General features: G+C 39.4%; 2 protein-coding genes across 5 annotated transcripts; one reads left to right on the top strand and one right to left on the bottom strand.

Annotated features, from left to right (window-relative positions):
- Positions 1-4,805: 4,805 nt before the first annotated feature.
- Positions 4,806-27,558, top strand: LOC116180223 (GTP cyclohydrolase 1-like). 2 transcript variants are annotated; one of them, XM_031500110.1, is made up of 4 exons: positions 4,806-4,966; positions 26,048-26,257; positions 26,933-27,215; positions 27,266-27,558. In XM_031500110.1, exons 1-4 carry the CDS (start codon positions 4,858-4,860, stop codon positions 27,393-27,395), a joined length of 732 nt encoding a protein of 243 aa, XP_031355970.1. In that variant the 5' UTR covers positions 4,806-4,857; the 3' UTR covers positions 27,396-27,558. The 2 variants fall into 2 exon arrangements, with proteins under 2 accessions (XP_031355970.1, XP_031355969.1); XM_031500109.1 differs by lacking the exon at positions 4,806-4,966 and adding an exon at positions 19,155-19,400.
- Positions 15,991-18,216, bottom strand: LOC116180222. Of its 3 annotated transcripts, XM_031500108.1 has the most exons (3): positions 17,919-18,216; positions 16,418-17,878; positions 15,991-16,368 (listed from the first exon to the last, which is right to left on the bottom strand). In XM_031500108.1, exons 2-3 carry the CDS (start codon positions 17,451-17,453, stop codon positions 16,364-16,366), a joined length of 1,041 nt encoding a protein of 346 aa, XP_031355968.1. In that variant the 5' UTR covers positions 17,454-17,878; positions 17,919-18,216; the 3' UTR covers positions 15,991-16,363. The 3 variants fall into 3 exon arrangements, with proteins under 3 accessions (XP_031355968.1, XP_031355966.1, XP_031355967.1); XM_031500106.1 differs by having other exon boundaries at positions 15,991-17,878; XM_031500107.1 differs by having other exon boundaries at positions 15,991-17,872; positions 17,919-17,946.
- Positions 27,559-27,757: the final 199 nt, after the last annotated feature.

Raw genomic sequence — 27,757 nt, forward strand, 5'->3', positions numbered from 1 at the left:
GTAGAATCCATAATTTCAAACAGTTCCAAGATTGGGCTACTAGTTCAAAAGTTACAGCCCTTTGAAATTTTTTTCGAAATTGGTTTCTAGTCTATAACTTTTGATTGAGAAGTCTGATCGAAAAAGTACGAATTGATTTGGATTCTACGCACCCAAATTAATAAGAAAAAGTGTTTTCCCGAGAAATTTCGGTGTAGTCGATTTTTGGTAAAAAAGGAAGGTTATACACTGCCTTTTTTTGAGCCCCGAAAAAAAAATTGTCTCAGATCGACCCGGAAAAAAATTTCTTATAGAATGTGGCCTGTAGAATCCATAATTTCAAACAGTTCCAAGATTGGGCTACTAGTTCAAAAGTTACAGCCCTTTGAATTTTTTTTCGAAATTGGTTTCTAGTCTATAACTTTTGATTGAGAAGTCTGATCGAAAAAGTACGAATTGTTTTGGATTCTACGCACCAAAATTAATAAGAAAAAGTGTTTTCCCGAGAAATTTTGGTGCAGTCGATTTTTGGTAAAAAAGGAAGGTTATACACTGCCTTTCTTTGAGCTCCGAAAAAAAAATTGTCTCAGATCGACCCGGAAAAAAAATTTTCTTATAGAATGTGGCCTGTAGAATCCATAATTTCAAACAGTTCCAAGATTGGGCTACTAGTTCAAAAGTTACAGCCCTTTGAATTTTTTTTCGAAATTGGTTTCTAGTCTATAACTTTTGATTGAGAAGTCTGATCGAAAAAGTACGAATTGATTTGGATTCTACGTACCCAAATTAATAAGAAAAAGTGTTTTCCCGAGAAATTTTGGTGTAGTCGATTTTTGGTAAAAAAAAGGAAGGTTATACACTGCCTTTTTTTGAGCTCTGAAAAAAAATTGTCTCAGATCAACCCGGAAAAAAAAATTTCTTATAGAATGTGGCCTGTAGAATCTTAATTTCAAACAGTTCCTAGATTGGGCTACTAGTTCAAAAGTTACAGCCCTTTGAATTTTTTTTCGAAATTGGTTTCTAGTCTGTAACTTTTGATTAAGAAGTCTGATCCAAAAAGTACGAACTGATTTGGATTCTACGCACCCAAATAAATAAGAAAAAGTGTTTTTCCGAGAAATTTTGGTGTAGTCGATTTTTGGTAAAAAAGGAAGGTTTGATCGGGATTCAAGAAACGTAAGGAGGTGTAAAAACACCTACTCGTGTAATAGGTTGTCCTGATTCAATTTTCTCTTTTAAGACTTGTTTAACAGGTTCGCCCAAACCCAAAAAGACGTGTCTTCCTGTTACACGCTTTTTCTGGGAGTTTCTGATATCGGGATCACAGAAGCGTAGAGGAGTGCGAAACTATTACTAAAAGACGGAAACGTACGTTACCGAGTGGAAGGTGAAGTTTGGCAGTAGAAATTCGCGACAGCATTCGTTATTTTATTGCCGAGCGGCACCATCAATTTCGCTCCGGCTCGGTTCAAACCGGTTAGTTTACAGAACCGGGAAACATAAAAGCTGGGTCCCGGAGGCTAAGCTGCCTCGCCTTACCCTGCATACTAAACCATGGAAACACAACATCTTAAGACTTTGGAAATTAATTCCCAGAGATTTTTGTTGCCAAACCGAAAACCTAATCTCGACCCCCCCCCCCTCAGTACCAGCTTACTTTACGGAACCGGGAGACATAAGCTCGGCTCCGGTGGATTCGTCGCCTCGCCTCGCCCTGTATGGTATAAGTACCATGGAAACCTGTTACAAAACTTTGCAAATTGGGGCGGCAGCATCAGCTCTTCTCTTGCCGAACCGAAAACCTAGTATCGGCTCCGGTTCGGCAACAGTATTTGCTGGTTTACAAAGTCGGGGGACATATACTCAGCTCTGACGGTTTCACTGCCACGTTTCGCCCTATGGAAGAGCCATAGAAACGCCACATGTTCAAAACTTTGGAAATTGGGCCCAGTTCCACGGTACCGCGGAACCGGAATCCTAATATCAGTTCCGGCTCGGCAACAGATTGTTAGTTTACAGAACCGGGAGATATAAGCTCGACTCCGGCGGCTTCGTCACCTCACCTCGCCATATGAAAACAGGAGGCACAGCACGATACAAAACTTTGGAAATTGGGCCCCAGAAACTCGGTACAGCATCCGCTTTTTTTTAATTGCGGAACCGGAAACCTAATCTCGGCTTCGGTTCGGTAATAGCTTGTTAGTTTACAGCTTCGCCGCCTCACCTCGTCCTGTGAAGAAGGCGTGGGAACAAAACATGCTACAAAATTTGGAAATTGGGCCCAAGAAACTCGGTACAGTATTCGCTTTTTTTTTATTACGGAGCCGGAAACCCAATTTTACAGAATTTTACAGAACCCGGAGGCATAAGATCGGCCTCGCCGTATGAAGAAAGTCATGGAAACACAGCATGTTACAAACCTTTCGAAATCCGGTACATCATCCCCTCTTATATTGTCAAACCGGAAACCTAATCTCGGCTCCGGCTCGGCAAACGCTTGTTATTTTTCAAAATCGAAAGACATAAGCTCGTCTATGCCTCGCCTCGTCCTATTAAAAAATCATGGAAGCAAAACAAGGCACTCGGAACGGCATCGGATTTCTTTATTGCGGAACCGGAAACCTAATCTCGGCTCCGGCGCGACATCGGCGTGTTTGTTTACAGAACCGAGGGACATAAGTTCGGCTTGCGCTCCCTCGGCGCCTCGCCTCGCCCAATGACGAAAACCGGAAAAACCACATGTTACTTTGGAAATTGAAGTCCAGAGACTCGATACAACATCAGCTTTTTGGTTGCCTAATCGTAAATCTAACCTCGGATCCGGCTTAGCAACAGCATGTTAGTTTACAGAACCGGGATACATACATATTCGGCTTCGGCGACTTTGCCGCCTTTGCTCGGTCTATGAAGGAAACCGACTCGGTACAGCACTTTGTTGCCGAACCGGAAACTTAATCTCGGCTCGGAAACAAATTGTTAGTTTACAGAACCAAGAGACATAAGATGTGGCTTCGCCGCCTCGCGTCGCCCTAAAAAAAGCCATGGAAGGACAAGCTACAAAACAAACTTTGGAAATTTGGCCCCATAGACCCGGTATTCACTTTTTTATTGCGGAACCGGAAACCTTTCTGCTGCGTCCCAGCATCTGCTTGCACCGATAAACAGAACTTCGGCTCTCGTGGCTACGCCGCCTCGCCTCCCTGTTGCCAACTAAACATGTAGACGCGGAGAGAACACACCACCTTTGGATTTTTAACCCCCGATAGGGCTGTGAATTCAATTACGAAAATTATTTGATAAAAAAACTGTGTTAGAGATAAAACTGAGGTAGATTATTCGAAGGTGATTTTTTTTAACAAATTTTAACTTCCGTTTCGCCTTCACTTTATCAACCTCACCGTAATCAAACCCAATCAAATAATTTTAATAATTGGATTGCCCCGGTAACTATGGGGATATTAAAAAGATAATATTACGTTTGGGAAATTCGGTCAGTAGTGCAAATTACAAAAATTTGGGAATATTTGAATAGAAGCTGGAGTTGTTGCGCCTCAATTTTCCAAGTGTGATATCATGGTACATATGATGAAGGGTAAGGCGAGGCGGCGCAGCCGCCGAATCCGAGTGTATGTCCTCTATTTAACAATGCAATGAGACGAGCCTGGACCGGGTCGCTTTTGAATCCCATGTTTGTATGCTACATGGTAAAGGGCGAGGCGAGGCGGCGTAGCCGCCGAAGCCGAGCGTATGTCTCCTATTCATCAATGCAATGAAATGAGGTTGGACCGAGTCGCTTGAGTTCAATTTTCAAAATGTTATGTCATCTCAAGTATGTCCCCTATATCGCTGGACCTGAATTGTCAAAATGTTGTCATCCGATGTTTGTATGCTACATGGTAAAGGGCGAGGCGAGGCGGCGCAGCCGCCGAAGCCGAGCGTATGTCCCCTATTTAACAATGCAATGAAATGAGACTGGACCGGGTCACTGGAGCCCAATTTTCAAAGTGTTATGTCATCCCATGCCACTATGGTACATAGGGAAGGGGGAGGCGATGTAACAATCAATGAAATGAAGCCGGACCGGTCGCTACATGCGCTACAGCTCAATTTTCAGTGTTGTGTCATCCCATGTCTTTATGGAATGCGCTATATCATGCCACGTAGAAATAATGGTGTTTGCGACCGGTGGTCCTTCGAGCCGAATTAAAAAATCCCTAAAATCGTACCAATACTAAGCTATTTTGTTTAATATAAACCAAAACCGGCATATCCAATTTCAAGTCAATCACTCAGACAAAATCATTGATTACTAATATTTGTAATTGCCCTCCGTCTAATTACACTTTAATGAGTTTATTATAACAAGCAACAAAGCTGAGATCCAAACATAAATAATCAGCTTAATGCAGAAAACATGTTAAATTTTCAAAATGTATGGCGGAATTACACCGTGATCGCTATGGTCAAGTACCCCATCCCTTAACGAGATTCCCCTTTGATTGCTCTCCTTGTGGGATTTCTTCCGAAACCCCAAAGTGATGCCTCCAATTAAATGGCGGAGCGAGTCCAACATTAAAATGTACGAGATTAGTCACAACGCGGAAGGTAAACTGGAAGTGGACAAAAAGAGCCTTGATTCGCAAATGCAATTCGAAAAAAGCCGCTAATTGAATTGCCGAAACTTATTAGATCGTAGAAAAAGACAAAGTCGAATAGAGAAATGCAAGGATAATGTGGTAAAAAAGGACTAGCGCGTCGAGGCGGAGTCAAGCAATGTCAGTGACGTCACGAGGAGAATGTAATAAAACTGTCGAACGGGATCGCGTTCCGCAGTTTTTTCTCGCAAATCAATCAATTTTGTCAGCATCCGAATCAGAGATGTCCGGCTCGATTACGCGTTTGCTCGAGATCAGTTCCGTCCTTCCAGCGATGAAGGAGCAGAATGGATGCATGGAGACGGATAAGCAGATCGTGCCCTGCTGCAAGGGTGAGTTTCAAAAAGTTTTTGCCCAGTTTGCGTAGCCTCGGTTTCTTCGGAGGCTCTTTCTTCTTCCGAAAAATTCCGTTGCCAATTATGGATGCTGGAGTTTGCCCCGGTAGTTTTCTTTGTACTGCAGCTGGCTGCATTTTTCTTCTCGATTATGCCACATTCATCCGTAAAAGTACCAATGATTTTCCATAGAAGAACAGAATTAGTTCTTAAAAACGATTCAAAGAAGAAAAAGACGTAGGTAATTAGCGTACTTTTGCATTTAAGTGACCAAATTCTTCAAGTGAATTTAACCAGTGACATTTATTTCCCAATGTCACGTGTGATTTGAAATTAATTATTATTCTAATTAGCGTTGATGAATCTTATGCAACAGTTGCAATAAAATTGTTAACCAGGACAATCTTAATTAGCTAATCACTTGACTTCTCATTGAGAGGAGTGATGAGTTTTCGTTCTTCAGAAGTGCGTACCTAATTTAATCCAAACCGTTGCATAAATATTTCTAATTAATTCTGTTGTTAATTAATTAGTGCGCAAGCAATTATACATGTATTTTTTAAAATCCTTCGCTCAATTTGTGCTACTATCAGAACGATTACGAGTGCATCTCGTTTTAATGGAGTTAGTTTCAATTTAAGCCAAAAGCAAATTAGCACCCCTAATTGAATTAACTTAGTAAGTTCTTTAATGCCACTTCTTAGCGCCCCAGTTTACGCAATCTAATTATCTGCGGGCTAGTTCTAATTGATATTATTTTCGGAAGTTCCGGGCCAATTTCAAAGAAAACGAAAATGGTTATCTGTGTATTTAAATAATTCAAGTAATTATGGCGAAATTGCTACTGGGGATGTGTAAAAGTAATTTCGCTTTGAAAATAAATTGCAGATCTGCCTGTTTAATAGCTGAAATTGTGCCCTAAATCATCACTAAATGAGAATAAGTGCGAAATTATTAAAAATAAATTTTCTCTCTGTCTGTGTGACCGCAAATTTCCGCTGAAACTGCGACTTCAAACCACAGTTGGCCCTGATAATAAGTACGAGTAATTGATTCTGATTTGATTGATTTGAAGAAGGTGAGAAGGGAAAGTAGTAGGGGAGGTCGGAGGAATGAGTGCCTGTCGCGAATCTTCGCCACTACACCACTAAAAATTCAAAAGGTAAGGTCTGTACGGGCTTTGATTGAGACGTATAATTAGGTCTCAAAATCTGTTTCTATTAGGAACTCATCTTTCGTTAAAGTTTGTATTGGATTGTAGAATACAACTCCTCCTCTAATAATTCAAAATGTAAGGTCTGTAAGGCAAAGGGTATGCGTCCTATCAAGGCCTAATTACGTCTTACTGCCACTTAACATCCAAAAGGTGGGTCATGTACGGAAAAGAGTACGCGTCTATAATCGAGAAGACTAATTAAGTCCCAAAATCTGAATTCAATCTGATTGACTTGAATTTTTAAAATCAACTGTCTGTCTGTATGTTTTATCGCAAATTTTTCGCCCAAAATTGACTCTTAGTCATCACTAAATACGAATAATTGCGTAATTTTTGAAAATAAGTTCCCTGTCTATCTGTTTGGCAGCAAATTCTCTCTGAAATTGCGACTTTAGACGCATAATCGTACCTGAATAATTGCTAAGTACGCGTAATTAAATAATTTTTGAAAATAAATTGTTTGTCTGTCTGTCTGCCCGCAATTTCTCTCTGAAATTGCTACTTTAGCCGCATAATCGTGACTGAATGAATTTTTAAAATCAACTGTCTGTCTGTATGTTTTATCGCAAATTTTTCGCCCAAAATTGACTCTTAGTCATCACTAAATACGAATAATTGCGTAATTTTTGAAAATAAGTTCCCTGTCTATCTGTTTGGCAGCAAATTCTCTCTGAAATTGCGACTTTAGACGCATAATCGTACCTGAATAATTGCTAAGTACGCGTAATTAAATAATTTTTGAAAATAAATTGTTTGTCTGTCTGTCTGCCCGCAATTTCTCTCTGAAATTGCTACTTTAGCCGCATAATCGTGACTGAATAATCACTAAGTACGCGTAATTTCCACATTTTAAAAAATAAATTGTCTATCTGTCTGTTTGACTGCAAATTTTCACTGAAACTGTGAGTCTAGACGTATAATCGTACCTGAATAATCACGAATATCCGCGAAAACTTGGACTTCAAACCACAATTGGCCCTGAATAATCACAAAGTACGCGTAATTGTATTATTTATGAACATAAATTGTCTGTCTGTCTGTTTGATCGCAAGTTTTGGCTGACATTGGGACTTTAGATGCATAATCGTCCCTAAATAATCACTGAGTACGCGTATTTTTAAAATTGTTGCAATAAATTGTCTGTCTGTCTGTTTAAGCGCAAATTTCCGCTGAAACTGGGACTTCAAACCACAATTGGGCCCTGAATAATCACTAAGTACGCGTAATTTCCAAATTTTTGAAAATAAATTGTTTGTCTGTCTGTCTGCCCGCAATTTCTCTCTGAAATTGCAACTTTAGCCGCATAATCGTGACTGAATAATCACTAAGTATGCCTAATTGTATAATTTTCGAAAATAAATTGTCTGTCTGTCGGTCTGTCCGCAATTTCTCTCTGAAATTGCAACTTTAGCCGCATAATCGTGACTGAATAATCACTAAGTACGCCTAATTGTATAATTTTTGAAAATAAATTGTCTGTCTATCTGTCTGCCCCTAAATTCTTTCAGAAATTGCGACTTTAACCGCATAATCGCGCTTGAATAATCACTAAGTACGCGTAATTTCCAAATTTTTAAAAATAAATTGTCTGTCTGTCTGTTTGATTGCAAGTTTGGGCTGACATTGGGACTTTAGGTGCATAATCGCCCCTAAATAATCACTGAGTGCGAGTAATTTTAAAAGTTTTAAAATAAATTGTCTGTCTGTCTATTTGATCGCAAATTTTTCACCCAAAATGGGCTCTTAAACATCACTAAATACGAATAATTGAGAATTTTTTTTAATAAATTGTCTGTCCGTCTGTGTGACCGCAAGTTTTGGCTGACATTGGGACTTTAGATTCATAATCGTTCCTAAATAATGACTGAGTGCGCGTAAGTTTAACATTTTTGAAATAAATTGTCTGTCTGTCTGTTTGGTCGCGAATTTTTCACCCAAAATGGACTCTTAATCATCACTAAACACGAATAATTGCAAAGTTTTTATAATAAATTGTCTGTCCGTCTGTTTCATCGCAAGTTTTGGCTGAATTGGAACTTTAGATGCATAATCGTCCCTAAATAATCACTGAGTGCGAAATAAATTGTCTGTCTGTCTGTTTGATCGCAAGTTTTGGCTGACATTGGGACTTTAGATGCATAATCGTCTCTAAATAATCACTGAGTGCGAGTAATTTTAAAAGTTTTAAAATAAATTGTCTGTCTGTCTATTTGATCGCAAATTTTTTACCCAAAATGGGCTCTTAAACATCACTAAATACGAATAATTGAGAATTTTTTTTAATAAATTGTCTGCCCGTCTGTTTGACCGCAAGTTTTGGCTGACATTGGGACTTTAGATGTATAATCGTCCCTAAATAATCACTGAGTACGCGTATTTTTAAAATTGTTGCAATAAATTGTCTGTCTGTCTGTTTGATCGCAAATTTTCGCTAAAACTGTCAGTCTAGACGTATAATCGTGCGTGAATAATCACTAAGTACGCGCAATTGAAGAATTTTTGGAAATAAATTGCCTGTCTGTCTGTTTAACCGCAAATTTCCGCTGAAACTGGGACTTCAAACCACAATGGGGCCCTGAATAATCACTAAGTACGCGTAATTGTATAATTTTCGAAAATAAATTGTTTGTCTGTCTGTCTGCCCGCAATTTCTCTCTGAAATTGCAACTGTAGCCGCATAATCGTGCCTGAATAATCACTAAGTACGCGTAATTGCAATATTTTTGAAATTAAATTGTCTGTTTTACCTCAGAATGTCGCCGAAACTGGGATAATCGGCCTCGCAATGAGTAATTGTATCGTTTTTGGAGATAAATGGTTTGCCACTCTGTTTCCTCGCAAATGGTGACATTAGGACTCGACTTATCGACACTGAATAATCACAAAGTATTCGCAATTTTTGCTCAAAGAACCTTTCCTATGGGTAGGGTACGTAACGCATGGGAGATCTCGGGGATATCCCAGGAAAAAAGAAGAAGTAGCTGGCTCTGTTTCAAAAATGTTCATGACTGTGCTGAGGGGAAGAACGTAACACCAGAGAAAACGAAAGTTCTGATGGGTCGTCTTTGAATAGTGGTTACCGAATTCCCCTTTTATCCGGGGGAGGGGGGGGGGAGGAGGTTATCTAGGGGAGAAGGCAGTACAGAGTGCTCTTTTCTGGGGTGTATGAAATACTCCCTGGAGGCCGGAATACCTCCCAGACCCCCCCCCCCCCGCTGCTACGCTGCCACCAAAACTTTCAGTCCTCAACAACTCTCTGTATGAAATCTCTCTCAGGATCCTTACCCTTGAGTTCATGGGAATAGAATTAGTGAGAGGAAAGGAACTGAGTTCTCTTGTAAAACAAAATAACCTATTCTTTATTGATTTTATGAGGGAACTCCGCCCTCTTTCTCTGAAATAATTCTCAAAAAGAAAAGCAAATTTGACCGAGCCCATTCATACAAACGTTCTGGGCTCGATCAGTACATAGATGATAATTTTTGAGGTAAGGTAATTGAATTCTTCCGTTCTCTCCTCTCTCAAAAATTAGCAAAAGAGTAGTGAGTGCTGTAAACATTTTATGGGGAACGTAACACCCGGAGGTCTGGGGGTTTGCAATATCCCCAGGAAGAAAATATTCGATTACACACACTTAGAAATTATCGTGGGAGACAATTTGAAAGTGAACGTAGCACCAGGTATGGTATGGAATGTCTCCCCTTTCTAAGGTGAGTCCTCGATTTCTTCTTTTGTAGGGGTTTTTCTGCAGGATACTCCATGGGAGATACACCCCCCCACGAAAGAACGATTCATAAGCAGTTCTAAACTTCAACTAACAAAATTCCAATTCTCTGTGGTTTTAAAGACATATCTACTTACTTCGAAATGTGTCAAAAGGCCTCTCGCAATTGTTAAAATTTTAAATCATTAATTAGCAAAACTGTTCGATTATGCGCCTCTTTCACCTGTGCCATTCTCATGAATTTCATAAAATAAAGACCGACTGCTAAATCCCGTAGGAAGAGGGAAGAAAATCAATTCCGACAGAAAAAGCTTCGCTCTTGATTAGTTTACGCATTTTCTATGGATTTTTACATCATCCGGATGGAAGTGCGAATAAATTTCCACTGACGTCACGAAGTTCCTCTTAGAGCTACTTTCAAGGACTTCACCTGTGCGTAGTCGGTTCTTTTTGCAGTTTTAATCTACTTTTCTTGCGGTTTCGCAATCGAAAACCCGCACAACCGCCGCCGACGGTGCGTTATCGTCGCAATTAAGTCGGTCTGACCGAGATTGCGCCCTAAATGAGTCCGACCGAAAGATCAAAGCCCTGTCACTGGCATCCTTCCTAGGCGGCGATAACGCCATATAGGATTGACAATGGAATTAACTCAATATCGTCTACATTTCTACGGGTAATTTTTTCCTTCCTGATGCTTGAACCTTTTTTCCATAAATATTGACGCTATTTTCATTGTCGTCCAGTTCGTGGTGACCTAGTGGGAAATGGTCAAGTGACGGGTACAAAAAATTAAAATATACAATATTATTATGCAAAGTTATTGCTCGAGCAGTTCGGTTATGTAATAGGTGTGTAATGAGCCGAAAGTGGAAAGATCCCAAGTATTCAAATCAGGTTAATAGATCTTTAAGATCTTTTGATACCAAAATGATAAGCAAAGGCCCAAACACCCCAAATAGATTCCATTAATTAATTAAATTATTCTTGTATCAATAATTATGGCTAATTAATTAGCACAATTTAATTTAATTATTTTCTAATTAAATGATTACGAGCTGAGAACACATTTTTAACGTAGTAAGGGTCATAGTTTCGATATGATAGCAACAGATTTCGGTTTAAATTGGAAAAAAAATGTAAAAAAAGCCGTTATAATTCAGTACAAGCAGCTTTAATTAGCAGTAATTGTTAAAACAAATTATCCTTTTAATTTTCATTTAATTAATTATTCAAACCATAGAGTTTTTTTTTAAATTAATGTATGGGTGGAATGGCCATCCCCTCGAGGGGGTTGGAAGATTTACACATTTCAGGGGTTGCACGAATCACTCTCGGATAGAAAAATTGGATGGGAAAGGGAGAAGGAAGAATTCGATTACATTTCATGAGAGTGCAATAAAATTTTGGGGGAGAATGGAACAACGAGGTGTCAGGAAGTTTGTTCTTTTTCGTACTCCTCAACAAAGCCCCGGTGGTACGACCTCACGCAATAATATTAGAGACATCAGCACCCTTTTGATAATTTGTGAGGGAAGGCCATTGAATTCATCTATGTTGGGTGTAATTATTCCACCCTCCGAAAAAAGAAGAAATCGCCCACAAGGTTTATAACACTTTTATGCAAATTGGAGAGGGTATGGAAAACCCCATGAGAGCAATATTTATATTTAACTAGTCGAATATCCTAAGAAAGAAGAATTCGGTAACCAGGGGGTCCCCAGCACAGAAGGAAACTAGCATGACACCTCCTTTCGAGGAACGTCTTCGAATTCTTCCCATGAGCGTGCCGGAGAACACTTTAGGGGAAACCGAAACATGGGGAGGGGGGAGCAAGAACTACTGTCCAAGACAGGAGAATTGGATGGCCTTCTCTAAAAAGTTTTGATAACAATGCTGGGGGCGCCAAACAGAGAGAACGAAGAATTCTATCTCCTTCCATGAGAGTGCAATAAAATTTGGGGAAGAATGGATCGACGAGGTCTCTATTAGATTTCTTCTTTCCTGGATGTTATTCCATATATTCCTCCAAACCCCCAATGGCCGATGTTATATATGTAATCACCCTCAGTACCCTTTTAATAACTATCGATGGAAGGTCATCGAATTCTTCTATTCTTACCTCTCTCAATACTTTCTAACCCAACATTTTGTAGCACTTTTAGAAAAGATCATAGGAGGTATATACCCTCCCAGGCCCCAGGTGCTAAGCACTAAACCAAGATGTTTGTATGACTATTTTCCATGGAGAGCGGTCAAATTTTCGTTTCTGGGAGATTTCACACATAGAGCTAAAACTTTGGGGGCGATGGTAGCACCGGGGGTCTGGGGGGTATGGAAAACCCCCCAGCCCAGGAGGAATCAACTACATACCTAAAAAAAATACAATGACCTGCTTTCGGGAAGGTAGTGCAGAGTGCTCGAAAGATCTAAGTTAATATGGAATGACACTCCCCTGAGTCTCCGACGTCTTTTTTCCTGAGGGGTTTCCCATACCCCAGCACAGGAGGAATCAATTACATACCTAAACAAATTACCATGACATCTGCTTTGAGGAAGGTAGTACAAAGCGATCGAAAGATCTAAGCTAAGATGGAATGACCCTTCCTTGAGTGTCAGATTTCTTTTTTCCATACCCCCCAGCCCCCCTGTGTTACAGTCCCACATAAAATGTTTGTATGATTGTTTTCTATGGAGGGCGGTTAAATTTTCGATTCTGAGATTTGATACATAAAGTTGTTAGAACTAAAAGTTTTGAGGGCGACGTTAGCACCGGGGGTCTGGGGGATAGAGAATACCTCCCCCCCCCTCTCAGTACGGGAGGAATCGATTACATAGGTACCTAAAAAAACTATCATGACAGTTGCTTTCGGGAAGGTAGTACAGAGTGCTAAAGAGCTAGGATCGAATGACCCTCCTCTGAGTCTCCGATTTCTTCTTCGCTGAGGAGTACCCCGCAGACCCCCCCGTGTAACGCCCTTCCCCAAAATGTTTGTATGATTGTTTTCTATAGAGTGCGGTCAAATTTTCGTTTCTGAGAGGTTCACAGTTTTTAGGGCTAAAGTTTTGGGGATGATGGTAGCAGCGGGGGTCTGGGGCACAGGAGGAATCGATTATATACTCGTACCTAAAACAACTACTATGACGGCTGCTTTTGGGAAGGTAATACAAAGTGCTCGATAGATCTAACCTAGGATCGAATGACCCTCCCGTGAATCTCTGATTTATGTTTTCTTTGGGGTAACCCATCCCCCCCCCCCTCCCCCCCCGCGCCGACTCACCGGTGTTACATCGTCACCCAAGACGTTTGTATGATTATGTTCCATGGGGTTTTTAACGTTGAAAGTTTTGTGGGCAACAGTTGACAAAATTCTGGGAAAGGCGGCTACGCAAGGTATATGCCAAAGTATCATAGTTGGGTGGGCATAGTTAATAAATCGCAAGTCTAACGGCATTTAATGAGCCATTTTGGATACGTGCATTTATAAGGGTAAAAATGTCTGCTGAACCCGAATTCGGATGTTGCCAAGCTGATTTTTGGCTAATTTCAAAATGGCGGCCAATATGGCGGCCAAATATATAAATTTTTATGCCAGACGCATTTTACATAGTTTTTCGGATTGAGATGTTAAAAAAACATACAGGAGGCACAGAAAATTGCAAAACTTATGTATTGGGTACATTATACAGACAACACGGTAACAATATAGAGATAATTCTGACGGCAAATATTTCGTTCAAAAATTTTAGCGGAGCTTAAATTTCTTCATCATGCAGCTCATTTTTTTTTACGATTGAAGCAGTCGCCAAGACACTTGTAGATATTTGTGCACTTTTAGTTCATAGCATAATTTATTTAAAGCCAAGTATTTAGGAGGACTAGTCTGACCATTCGATTTTTCAGTGTCTCTTATCGCATTTGCGAGACAATATGTATGGTACAAAATGTCCCCGGCAACCGCATCATGAGAAGATGCAACTCTACGCCCTTCTGTACCCACTGCACCCAATGTAAATTTCCATAAGAGCGTCCGCCTAAAAAACTCGTTGTTTTTGAAAAATAAAATTTTATATTAATATATAAATTTTTAAATTTTATAAATTTAGACCTTTATCTACAAAATGTTCGGAATATTTTTTTAAAAAAGTTTATAGCAACTGAATACCGGCTGTTTAAGGATTAGATATTTTGCAGCGATTATTGCGCTAACCTGTTTTATTGTTTTACTCTCGATCAAGACGATTTATGGAAAAAGTAAACCGACAGTTTTCTAGATAAGTTACTTCTGAACATTACCCCGCAAAATTAGATCATATTTTTTGTAAAAATAAAGTCTGTATCTTGGCGGGGGGTAAATCAACAACTTGAGTGTAGCAAGTGGCGCCGCTGCACTGTGTCGGCGGGAACCGAGGGGTAAACCACCTAATTAATTCGGTGTACAAAATAGTAGTTAATGAATTAAAATTATCTTTTAATGTAGTTAATGTTCTGTAAATGCAGTGAATTTCAAGTTAATTCAGTTAATGTTAATTTAATGTGGTTAACGCTAAGTTAATGTAATTAATTTACATTTACTGCCATTTAATACTACTCGAGATACTACTATAGGTAGTGGCTATAGCATGTGAAAAACCGAATTTTGAACCTGGTGTTAGATTTGCTTTTATTCCAAGTGCCTATGTATCAAATTTTAGTTAAGTACTTTCATAAATAAAAAATTTTGCAATCCAAAAAGGGCACTGTGCATGTAGAATTGATTAGGCCCAACTTTTGGCATTGCTAAAACTAAGCCCTCGACTATGCCCATATTTAATTTCATGCAATTCGGTTTATATCTAACGGAGATGTCAAAAGGGCCTTCTTTATTTTTTTACGTACATTGCCAATTCACGAACTCCGACCTATAACTCTGATAAAGAACGCAAATGCAAAATTTCATCATAATCGGCGGTCTATTCGTTTTCGAGGTATCGTGCTAATGAACAGATCTCGGGACAGATGGACGGGCACCGCAAAATTATAAACTCTCTACGTCCTAGGAGATCGTCAATAATTTGAAAATGTTGGTTATTTAAAATATTTTTGCTATAGTGTTTTATAAAAAATTTAATAACCTCTCGTATTATGTAATAATACACAGGGTGTTCCATATTAAAGTCACATTTTTGTTATCATCTGAAAAATGCGATGTGGTTTTGTTTTTTTAAATGCAGATTTGAATTCATTGGAAAAATACGCAATTTGTATTTATATGTGTGTAAAGCGATAGGGTATACAAGAGGTAATTTTTTTTTAAATATTGATTTATGAAAAAAATTTATTCTTCATAATATGTTTTGCTTGCTTTGAAAGTACCAATAACGTTTCGATTATTTGTGGTTTGATAGCAATATTCTATCTTAATTATAATGTAGAATGATAACTTTCAATAAAAAAATTAATTTTATTATTTTTCCAGATTTCTATAAATAAATTTTAGATTATCGAAACGTTATTGGTACTTTCAAAGCAAGCAAAACATATCATTAAGAATAAATTTTTTTCATAAATCAATATTTAAAAAAAATGCCCTCTTGTATACCCCATCGCTTTACACACTGTATATTTATATATACAGATGGAAAAAACCTTAAATACTTACCAACGGTTATTAAAAAGCACAAAATTTAATAACAAACAAAATTTGCCGAGGAAAATGTAAAACACTAATTTAATTAATACACAGCTTTTTTGGGACACCCTATATATCACCACAGGATATATTTTCCTACATTTTCCGAACTAGCTATGAAGTTAATTAACCAACTCTTACGTATATATAAGTAATAAATTATGGAAAGCAATTTAATATTAAATAGTACACAATACAATAGATAGTGGCGCCATCGTGCTGTATTTGTGAACTAGTGCAAAATTCGGCCTGGCAACATCCAGAATCGGATTCAGCACATTTTTTTACATCTAAAAAATCATGTGACCAAAATGGCTCATAAAATGCCGTTAGAACTAAGAAACAGAGTCGTTTTTCAATTTGGCCACTTAACTATCAAGTAGAAAGTATGGTGAAGGTTTGGTGTCTTTATTAATTAATTGTCTACAAACTTTTCTGATAAGTACAAGATAGGTACAAATTGAAGCTGAAATAAAGCGTGTCTTGGTCCCGGAAAAAACTTGTATTATAGATCGCATACCTCTTCTTGGCAATAACATTTTAATACATTTTCAGTGAGTGAAGTGCAATTTGCAAATCGAACTACTTTAAAAAACGATGCGCAATCAGCTCTCCAAGAAACGCCACTACAGATAAAACCACACCGAAAGAGTATACAATAAAAATTCCATTCAAGTGCTGTAAAGATAGCGCCACCACTTCTTCTTCTTGCGGCAATTCCCTTCTTTTGGAGTCGACGTAAGATTCTCGATCTTTATCTAGTTTATCGTACAAACCGCTTTCGGTCAATCTGTCGATGACTATGTTTAAGCTGTCGATAATGAAACTACTTCTCTTACTTGCAAAGGTCTGCATCAAGGGAGGTACGAAGTAATTATCAATGAAGTAATTTGGAGTATGCAATCGTAAACCCGGTGCCAGTGAGTGTAGTGTTTTCAGTGGAATAACGATAGAGACATTTGGACGTGCAGACCAACTCTCCAATACAACACGGGAATCTTGATCTCGTATGGGACACGGTCTTAACTTCATTTTGCTGTACATCTTCCCATGTTCTGTCAAGTTGTGTACCTTTCTCACCACTGCGGCACTAGAATCCCAACAAATTGGAATCTCAGCTTCTAGCAGCTCCTTTAGATTGCGAATCGGTTGGCTTCTCGGAGGTGTAGTTATCAGGCGCATTAAGTTTGAGACGTACGCTGTTTGTATGTGCACGCTGTATATAATGTAGCACAGAATTACGAATTTTAGTTTTGAAGAATTGGTAATGCGATCGGTGCTTTCAGATAGCGTGATTCCAAAAGTCTTCAGAACAATTTCACCGAAGCTTGTTTTGAATTTTTCCAAAACGTACCACGCAAAGGTAAATAATGCAAAAATAACCGAAACCAATATCCAAACCTCCTTATCAAAATTAACTGCGAAAATTTTCAATGACGAAATGGCATTTGTTGGTGGCACTACCCACACTATGACGTCCCGTATGTACACGTGACTCACACGAGAACCTCCGTTCATATGGGAAATTGGTAGTCCATCATGTACAATAATACCATACCTACCAAGTTGTTTCAAAGAGATATTCCATATTTCAGCCGCCATGTTAATGGTAAAATCTCTGCGATTAAATTTATACATCAAGTGCAAAAAGGCACTAGTACTGAATTGTGTGGGACATCCGTGATAATCTCTTATAGGACGCGGAATTGTGTCAGCGATCGCTTGATCACAACTTTGCACATGCATTGTGTTCGGGAATGTGCCGTGATGGTTTTGAACATCATGTGGATTTGCCGTAAATAAGAACGAACTTGCATCTTCGTTCTTGTTGATCAGCAAAATTGCCAGATATATAATGCCATAATTCCATAACATATGGAAAATCGCTTCCACGTGCCGTACGTGATCGGTTATAACAAGTAATCTTGCATTAACGGGTTGCACACTCCATGTACCTATGGATTCTAAAGAAACAACACACTTTTTTAAAACACCCAAATCTCTAGTTTCGAATATGAAATTGTTAGAAACCTTTCCTATCCTGCGAGGTATGGGATAATCGATGTTAATAAGAATCCGTTGGTTTCTTATATTGAACGGTAACAGGTCACTACTTTCCTTGAAAGCATAGTGGAGAGTTTCGTTTCCAAAAATCGTTCGGATCACTTTTTCTATACATACCTTTCCGGATCTCGGATTGTGTATCAGTGAAATACCACTTGATGCGCTTCAAAAAGATACAAAAATGACACACGATGTAACTTTCATTGTCGTCTTTTACTTCCATTACAACCCTCAAACTGAATCGTTAGGTGCTGAGTGTCGATTGAACATACATACTTATTTGTTGAGTAAGTCAACATGTACGCTAATGTGTTTTCTCGCAGCACGTTACGACATAATCACTACCTTTGATTACATTCTATTTGCTCAGTAAAGTGCTTTTTTTTCATTTACATGGCATTGGTACTGCGATCGATGACTGCCGGAAGAGTAGCGATCGGCATCGCAACGAAGCGACCTTTTTCTGTTTCTTCGCATAAAGCGGAAATGATAAACGCATCTTCCTCATCAGAGGACACAATTGCTAAATGAAGATTAGGAAAACAGATGACAAAGTGCCGCTCCTACGCACTGAAATGCGCATCGCGTCGCCGCGCTTCGCTCTAGTGTGCGTTACCCTTTAAACGAAAAGTTACAGTAATGATGATCGATTCCTCTGTACCTACCCCCCAGCACGGAAGAAATCGATTACCTGCTTGGTAATCTGCCTGCTAATTATACGAATACAAAAGTCGTATGTGGCTTTTCATGCCCTATCTACGCTAGGCAAAATTAATATTTGTAACAAGTTGCGACAATTAATTATAAGTGAAAGTAATTTCGAAGCGAATTTAATACTTACATTTAGCTAATTAATTAGCGAACAGAAATTAATTCTTGATTTTCAAATTATTCTTCTTCGCAATTGTGACAATTGCACCTGCTGGCGCACGTGTTGAAGGTGGGCGCAATTAATACTTGGCATTGAAGTGGGCGTCAAATTTATCGCAATTGGAATTTCAGCAATTTCGTAGGCAACGTTTGAGTAAGGTCGGGATTGTGAGATTAGTGGATCGAGCGCGTTCAGTTTGTATCTGGAACATTAAAATACAATAAACAAACGATTAGATTATGCTAGAAGTAAATAAAAGCTGTAATTATACGCGCGTAATCGTCAATGTAATTAGGCGAAAAAGTGTTGCAAATGTTTAGTAGTTATCTGAACGGGATCGTTAATTTAGCCCTGAAATCTTAACTAACGCGGTGTCATTAGAAAGGAATATTGTGTTAGAGGACGTTTGTTTAAACAAATCAGGACCGTATCGGGGTGGGCAAATCTTTATCGCGCGCGCCGTTCGTTTCGGTGGTTTTGGGTTTATAGTAAAACCGCAAACGTGAAATGAGATTCCGGCGGTTTGCGTCAGCGAGGTTCTTTTTGAGAATTGGAAATGATCGAATTTCCCAGCTGTTCGCGGCAAAAACCCGCTTCTGTGTGACACGATGCGGCTTTCATCCCATATAAATTCTTGTTCTCCTCGATAAAGCCGCCAGTTCGGTACGGGCAAAAGGTGTGCACGCGCGCGCGAAGGTTCCGTTTCACTTGCATTCAATTACGTGCTCGATCTCTAATTATGGATAATACGGTTATTGCGACCACGAATGGCGAACAAAAGACTACGCGACGACCTCGTCCGCTAATTAGTCGAGCTTGGTCCGAAAATTTCGACGACGTCGAGGTGCCCGGCACGCCGAAAACGCCGAGAACGTCGACGACGCCAGGTTTGTCCTTTTTTAAATATGCATATACGAAAAGTGCCTCGGGGCAATACGCAAATTAATGCAGAATCATGTTGCTGTTGACGAGACGTAGCCTATTTAACATTCTTTAAGGTCAATTGGTTCTTGATTGACACTCTCGACTATTGGAGCCAAAAGTGCCTCGAGGCTTTTTTGAATACGCATTAACACTATGTTGCATTGTCAAATGCTGCCTAAACAGTACAGTCGTAGTGATAACGCTATTGGAAACAAACCCATTTTCAACACAACATACGTCGCCTATTCCTATGAGGCTTTTTTTTAGTATTCCGTTGCTGAGTCTAAATTATTCTGAGGCAGTTTTCGAAAACTCCCCGAATAATTTCAGAACGCACACTTGAGTCAAGAGTAGAATCGTAATTTCGTTGAATAGTCCTTAAATGTGTTTGTGCCGCTTAAAAATTTCAGTACAAAAATATAAATTGTACTGAGGCTATTTTTGAGACCTCATTGCAAGTGAGGAACCTGTTTCAGACAGTTTCTCCTAACGGCAACTTCCACGCATTTGTGCTCATCTCTCCTGGAGAGCAAATTTCAATTTTACGGCGAATAGTTGACTTTCAATTCACTTCTGACGTAAGAAAAATTACTTTATGGAAGATCTGCCAGCTTGTCTCAAGATTTCGTTCCAAAAACGAGTCAGGGGGTACACAGTGAGAGCCTAGGGAATTTATTCTGAAAACATTCTCCCACTGGAGAGCGAATTTCAATTTTACGGCGAATAATTGACTTTCAATTCACTTTTGACGTAAGAAAAATTACTTTATGGAATATCTGTCAGCATGTCTCAAGATTTCGTTCCAAAAACGAGTCTGGGGGTACTCAGTGAGAGCCTAGGGAATTTTTTCTGAAAACATTCTCCCACTAAAAAGCGAATTTCAATTCTACGGCAAATAATTGACTTTCAATTCACGTCTGACGTAAGAAAAATTACTTCATGGAAGATCTGTCAGCATGTCTCAAGATTTCGTTCCAAAAACGAGTCAGGGGGTACTCAGTGAGAGCCTAGGGAATTTTTTCTGAAAACATTCTCCCACTGGAGAGCGAATTTCAATTTTACGGCGAATAATTGACTTTCAATTCACTTTTGACGTAAGAAAAATTACTTTATGGAATATCTGTCAGCATGTCTCAAGATTTCGTTCCAAAAACGAGTCTGGGGGTACTCAGTGAGAGCCTAGGGAATTTTTTCTGAAAACATTCTCCCACTGGAAAGCGAATTTCAATTCTACGGCGAATAATTGACTTTCAATTCACTTCTGACGTACGAAAAATTACTTTATGGAAGATCTGTCAGCATGTCTCAAGATTTCGTTCCAAAAACGAGTCAGGGGGTACTCAGTGAGAGCCTAGGGAATTTTTTCTGAAAACATTCTCCCACTGGAAAGCGAATTTCAATTCTACGGCGAATAATTGACTTTCAATTCACTTCTGACGTAAGAAAAATTACTTTATGATTGATCTGTCAGCTTGTCTCAAGATTTCGTTCCAAAAACGAGTCAGGAGGTACTCAGTGAGAGCCTAGGGAATTTTTTCTGAAAACATTCTCCCACTGGAAAGCGAATTTCAATTCTACGGCGAATAATTGACTTTCAATTCACTTCTGACGTAAGAAAATTTACTTTATGGAAGATCTGTCAGCATGTCTCAAGATTTCGTTCCAAAAACGAGTCAGGGGGTACTCAGTGAGAGCATAGGGAATTTTTTCTGAAAACATTCTCCCACTGGAAAGCGAATTTCAATTTTACGGCGAATAATTGACTTTCAATTCACTTCTGACGTACGAAAAATTACTTTATGGAAGATCTGTCAGCATGTCTCAAGATTTCGTTCCAAAAACGAGTCAGGGGGTACTCAGTGAGAGCCTAGGGAATTTTTTCTGAAAACATTCTCCCACTGGAAAGCGAATTTCAATTTTACGGCGAATAATTGACTTTCAATTCACTTCTGACGTACGAAAAATTACTTTATGGAAGATCTGTCAGCATGTCTCAAGATTTCGTTCCAAAAACGAGTCAGGGGTACCAGTGAGACCTAGGAATTTTTTCTGAAAACATTCTCCCACTGGAAAGCAAATTTCAATTTTACGGCGAATAATTGACTTTCAATTCACTTCTGACGTACGAAAAATTACTTTATGGAAGATCTGTCAGCTTGTCTCAAGATTTCGTTCCAAAAACGAGTCAGGGGGTAGTCAGTGAGAGCCTAGGGAATTTTTTCTGAAAACATTCTCCCACTAGAGAGCGAATTTCAATTCTACGGCAAATAATTGACTTTCAATTCACTTCTGACGTAAGAAAAATTACTTTATGGAAGATCTGTCAGCATGTCACAAGATTTCGTTCCAAAAACGAGTCAGGGGGTAGTCAGTGAGAGCCTAGGGAATTTTTTCTGAAAACATTCTCCCACTAGAGAGCGAATTTCAATTCTACGGCAAATAATTGACTTTCAATTCACTACTGACGTAAGAAAAATTACTTTATGGAAGATCTGTCAGCATGTCTCAAGATTTCGTTCCAAAAACGAGTCAGCGGGTACCCAGTGAGAGCCTAGGGAATTTATTCTGAAAACATTCTCCCACTGGAGAGCGAATTTCAATTTTACGGCGAATAATTGACTTTCAATTCACTTCTGACGTAAGAAAAATTACTTTATGGAAGATCTGTCAGCATGTCACAAGATTTCGTTCCAAAAACGAGCCAGGGGGTACTCAGTGAGAGCCTAGGGAATTTTTTCTGAAAACATTCTCCCACTGGAAAGCAAATTTCAAGTCTACGGCAAATAATTGACTTTCAATTCACTTTTGACGTAAGAAAAATTACTTTATGGAAGATCCGTCAGCTTGCCTCAAGATTTCGTTCCAAAAACGAGTCAACTCAGTGAGAGCCTAGGGATTTTTTTCTGAAAACATTCTCTCACTGGAGAGCGAATTTCAATTCTACGGCAAATAATTGACTTTCAATTCACTTCTGACGTAAGAAAAATTACTTTATGAAAGATGTCAGCATGTCTCAAGATTTCGTTCCAAAAACGAGTCAGGGGGTACTCAGTGAGAGCCTAGGGAATTTTTTCTGAAAACATTCTCCCACTGGAAAGCAAATTTCAAGTCTACGGCAAATAATTGACTTTCAATTCACTTTTGACGTAAGAAAAATTACTTTATGGAAGATCCGTCAGCTTGCCTCAAGATTTCGTTCCAAAAACGAGTCAACTCAGTGAGAGCCTAGGGATTTTTTTCTGAAAACATTCTCTCACTGGAGAGCGAATTTCAATTCTACGGCAAATAATTGACTTTCAATTCACTTCTGACGTAAGAAAAATTACTGTATGGAAGATGCGTCAGCTTGTCTCAAGATTTCGTTCCAAAAACGAGTCAGGCGGTACTCAGTGAGAGCCTAGGGAATTTTTTCTGAAAACATTCTCCCACTGGAGAGCGAATTTCAATTTTACGGCGAATAATTGACTTTCAATTCACTTCTGACGTAAGAAAAATTACTTTATGGAAGATCTGTCAGCATGTCACAAGATTTCGTTCCAAAAACGAGCCAGGGGGTACTCAGTGAGAGCCTAGGGAATTTTTTCTGAAAACATTCTCCCACTGGAAAGCAAATTTCAAGTCTACGGCAAATAATTGACTTTCAATTCACTTTTGACGTAAGAAAAATTACTTTATGGAAGATCCGTCAGCTTGCCTCAAGATTTCGTTCCAAAAACGAGTCAACTCAGTGAGAGCCTAGGGATTTTTTTCTGAAAACATTCTCTCACTGGAGAGCGAATTTCAATTCTACGGCAAATAATTGACTTTCAATTCACTTCTGACGTAAGAAAAATTACTTTATGAAAGATGTCAGCATGTCTCAAGATTTCGTTCCAAAAACGAGTCAGGGGGTACTCAGTGAGAGCCTAGGGAATTTTTTCTGAAAACATTCTCCCACTGGAAAGCAAATTTCAAGTCTACGGCAAATAATTGACTTTCAATTCACTTTTGACGTAAGAAAAATTACTTTATGGAAGATCCGTCAGCTTGCCTCAAGATTTCGTTCCAAAAACGAGTCAACTCAGTGAGAGCCTAGGGATTTTTTTCTGAAAACATTCTCTCACTGGAGAGCGAATTTCAATTCTACGGCAAATAATTGACTTTCAATTCACTTCTGACGTAAGAAAAATTACTGTATGGAAGATGCGTCAGCTTGTCTCAAGATTTCGTTCCAAAAACGAGTCAGGCGGTACTCAGTGAGAGCCTAGGGAATTTTTTCTGAAAACATTCTCCCACTGGAGAGCGAATTTCAATTTTACGGCGAATAATTGACTTTCAATTCACTTCTGACGTAAGAAAAATTACTTTATGGAAGATCTGTCAGCATGTCACAAGATTTCGTTCCAAAAACGAGTCAGGGGGTACTCAGTGAGAGCCTAGGGAATTTTTTCTGAAAACATTCTCCCACTGGAAAGCAAATTTCAATTCTACGGCAAATAATTGACTTTCAATTCACTTTTGACGTAAGAAAAATTACTTTATGGAAGATCTGCCAGCTTGTCTCAAGATTTCGTTCCAAAAACGAGTCAGGGGGTACTTAGTGAGAGCCTAGGGAATTTTTTCTGAAAACATTCTCCCACTAGAGAGCGAATTTCAATTCTACGGCAAATAATTGACTTTCAATTCACTTCTGACGTAAGAAAAATTACTTTATGGAAGATCTGTCAGCATGTCACAAGATTTCGTTCCAAAAACGAGTCAGGGGGTAGTCAGTGAGAGCCTAGGGAATTTATTCTGAAAACATTCTCCCACTAGTGAGCGAATTTCAATTCTACGGCAAATAATTGACTTTCAATTCACTACTGACGTAAGAAAAATTACTTTATGGAAGATCTGTCAGCATGTCTCAAGATTTCGTTCCAAAAACGAGTCAGCGGGTACCCAGTGAGAGCCTAGGGAATTTATTCTGAAAACATTCTCCCACTGGAGAGCGAATTTCAATTTTACGGCGAATAATTGACTTTCAATTCACTTCTGACGTAAGAAAAATTACTTTATGGAAGATCTGTCAGCATGTCACAAGATTTCGTTCCAAAAACGAGCCAGGGGGTACTCAGTGAGAGCCTAGGGAATTTTTTCTGAAAACATTCTCCCACTGGAAAGCAAATTTCAAGTCTACGGCAAATAATTGACTTTCAATTCACTTTTGACGTAAGAAAAATTACTTTATGGAAGATCCGTCAGCTTGCCTCAAGATTTCGTTCCAAAAACGAGTCAACTCAGTGAGAGCCTAGGGATTTTTTTCTGAAAACATTCTCTCACTGGAGAGCGAATTTCAATTCTACGGCAAATAATTGACTTTCAATTCACTTCTGACGTAAGAAAAATTACTGTATGGAAGATGCGTCAGCTTGTCTCAAGATTTCGTTCCAAAAACGAGTCAGGCGGTACTCAGTGAGAGCCTAGGGAATTTTTTCTGAAAACATTCTCCCACTGGAGAGCGAATTTCAATTTTACGGCGAATAATTGACTTTCAATTCACTTCTGACGTAAGAAAAATTACTTCATGGAAGATCTGTCAGCATGTCTCAAGATTTCGTTCCAAAAACGAGTCAGGGGGTACTCAGTGAGAGCCTAGGGAATTTTTTCTGAAAACATTCTCTCACTGGAGAGCGAATATCAATTCTACGGCAAATAATTGACTTCTGACGTAAGAAAAATTACTTTATGGAAGATCTGTCAGCTTGTCTCAAGATTTCGCTCCAAAAACGAGTCAGGGGGTACTCAGTGAGAGCCTAGGGAATTTTTTCTGAAAACATTCTCCCACTGGAAAGCAAATTTAATTTCTACGGCGAATTCAATTCAATTCTGAGATAAGAAATAGTTACTTACTTACATAAAAGTCCGGAAAATGATACATTACCGTCGAGGAAATTTTGAAGTGCGAGGCCCCTAGGGACCGAGTACTTTAATTTCCGGGTCAAGTAATGGCATTTTACTGACGAGTTTTGTATTAAATTTTACCCGAAAACATATTTTAATAAATAAGTATAAAATTTCAATTTTTACGTAGAACTTTTGATTAATGTCAATCTGGCAGTGATGACATGAGTCATTATTGACATTTAGCAATGTCACATTTGCGGCCGGTAAAGTGACGTTGCGGCCGGTAAAGTGACAGGTGCGGCCAGTAAAGTGACAGGCGGCAGGAAACGTAGTCTGCTCTGTCTCTGTCACGGAAACTCAAATTTCCTGACAGAAAGTAGGCATGAAAATGAAGGTTTCAGGGCGATTTTGAGTAAAATAACATTATGGAAGATCTGTCGCTCCTAACCTCAGTTTGTCTAAGATTTTGTTCTAAACGATTGAGAGGGTACTCAGCGAGCCTTGGAAATTTTTCCTGGAACGAATAGAATTTGGCTTCACAGACGGACCGACAAATGTAGGATTTTGTAATGAAACCTTCCAATTTGTCTCAATATCCAAGATGATATTCCAGGACGGGAATATTCCAAATCAATTTTAAATTAACTTCAACCACTCGAATACCCCGAGTCAATAATCCCATAACTCCCCGATATTTACGATGCATTTAAGTGTCACTCATAAAATTTCCGATATGTCATTGCAGGTCACGAAAAATGCACATTCCACCACGACTTGGAGTTGGACCACAACCCGCCGACACGCGAGGCGATGCTCCCGGAGATGTCTCGCTCGTACAGGCTACTTCTCTCCTCGCTGGGCGAAAATCCCGAACGCCAGGGCCTGCTGAAGACCCCCGAAAGGGCCGCCAAAGCGATGCTGTTCTTCACAAAGGGCTACGATCAAAGTCTGGAGGGTGAGTACTAATTTCATTCCGAAGTTGGATGGCTTTAACCAAATTAACGCCCGGCGAAATCTCGGAAGCCTCTTTAGCGTCTCTAATTTCCTGTAGCGCTAATTATTAGCGGCAGGCGGAAACCCTCTTTTCTCCTCAGACTGCTGAACTTTAATCAAAAGCTCCTTTCATTTTATTTGCTTAGTCGCTTGTTGCGCGCCTTAATTTCAACGACTCGAAGAACTATTGAAAGATAATGAGGGTAGTTTTCCCTCGGGATCAGGCGGACGTATCCATAGTTACGACATGAGCGACTTCTGATTTTTCGATGCAAAAACATGCATTAATTTACGTCGGCGATATCGGAAATCTGTCACGCGTCGTGAAAAGCGGATTACCTATCGCCGCATATGATTGAGTGTTATAAATGTAATTGTTGCGTGGGTGATACTGTGAGAATGGGGAAAAAAGAAAAGTGGACGGGGCTTCCGGAGCTTAAAAGCTAGAGCGCTCTTGTATAATGTCTAGCGCGCACCCCCATCGGCGTAGAGCTCGCGCCACCCCCTGGGAAACTACCCTCGAGCCTGTGCCGCACCGCTTTGACCGCGGACGAAGTTTAGATCTCGCCAACAACACGTCCATTGAATTAAATTACAATAGACATTTGAAATTCCTAAACGCTGATTTATTTTCCAGAAGTGCTTAACGACGCCATCTTTGATGAGGATCACGACGAAATGGTCGTTGTGAAAGACATCGAGATGTTCTCGATGTGCGAGCACCACCTCGTCCCCTTCTACGGCAAGGTCTCCATCGGCTACCTGCCCTGCGGGAAAATCTTGGGTCTCAGCAAGCTGGCCCGAATCGTCGAGATCTACTCCAGAAGACTGCAGGTGCAGGAGCGACTGACGAAACAGATCGCCGTCGCCGTAACCAAAGCCGTACAGCCGGCCGGTGTCGCCGTGGTCGTCGAGGGAGTGTAAGTAAACGCTCTACCATTCAATCGATCGCTCATATTTGACACTTTAGGCACATGTGCATGGTCATGCGAGGCGTGCAGAAGATCAACAGCAAAACGGTCACCTCCACGATGCTGGGCGTTTTCCGAGACGATCCCAAAACGAGAGAGGAATTTCTAAACTTGGTACACACAAAGTAAACGAGTGCCGCCCGTTTTACCATGACCTAAATCAAAAAATGGACCACGCTTTTTCATGTACTGTATGTTTAAAGGTATTATACACCATAAGAATAATTTGATATCTTTTACAAACATATTGGCCAAATCTAGTGTGTTCAAATATAATTATATTTTGAGAATATTTATTACTTATATTTATATTTGTTGCTCTGTGATAGTTAGAGACACATCGTCGTAAAAGAGTCTAAATTTTTTACAGGGTTGCATTGTATTCAATTTTGTTATAAAGTATAATGTATAAGTAACTAATGTTTATGCATTGTAAAATAATTCTAGTTAAATTTTATTAACGTTGACAATCTGTAAACATGGAATTTATT

This window comes from Photinus pyralis, unplaced genomic scaffold, assembly GCF_008802855.1.
Source record: "Photinus pyralis isolate 1611_PpyrPB1 unplaced genomic scaffold, Ppyr1.3 Ppyr1.4_LG9, whole genome shotgun sequence".
Taxonomy (NCBI): Eukaryota; Metazoa; Arthropoda; class Insecta; order Coleoptera; family Lampyridae; genus Photinus; species Photinus pyralis.

What these genes read in the sequence shown, in the direction of transcription:
- LOC116180222 (XM_031500106.1), bottom strand. Translation starts at nt 17,453, where the DNA reads ATGTTATGGAATTATGGCATTATATATCTGGCAATTTTGCTGATCAAC.
- LOC116180223 (XM_031500109.1), top strand. Translation starts at nt 19,253, where the DNA reads ATGGATAATACGGTTATTGCGACCACGAATGGCGAACAAAAGACTACG. An exon ending in GAGAACGTCGACGACGCCAG is followed by an intron (nt 19,401 to 26,047) that starts GTTTGTCCTTTT and finishes ATGTCATTGCAG; the next exon opens with GTCACGAAAAATGCACATTC. An exon ending in GCCGTGGTCGTCGAGGGAGT is followed by an intron (nt 27,216 to 27,265) that starts GTAAGTAAACGC and finishes TTGACACTTTAG; the next exon opens with GCACATGTGCATGGTCATGC.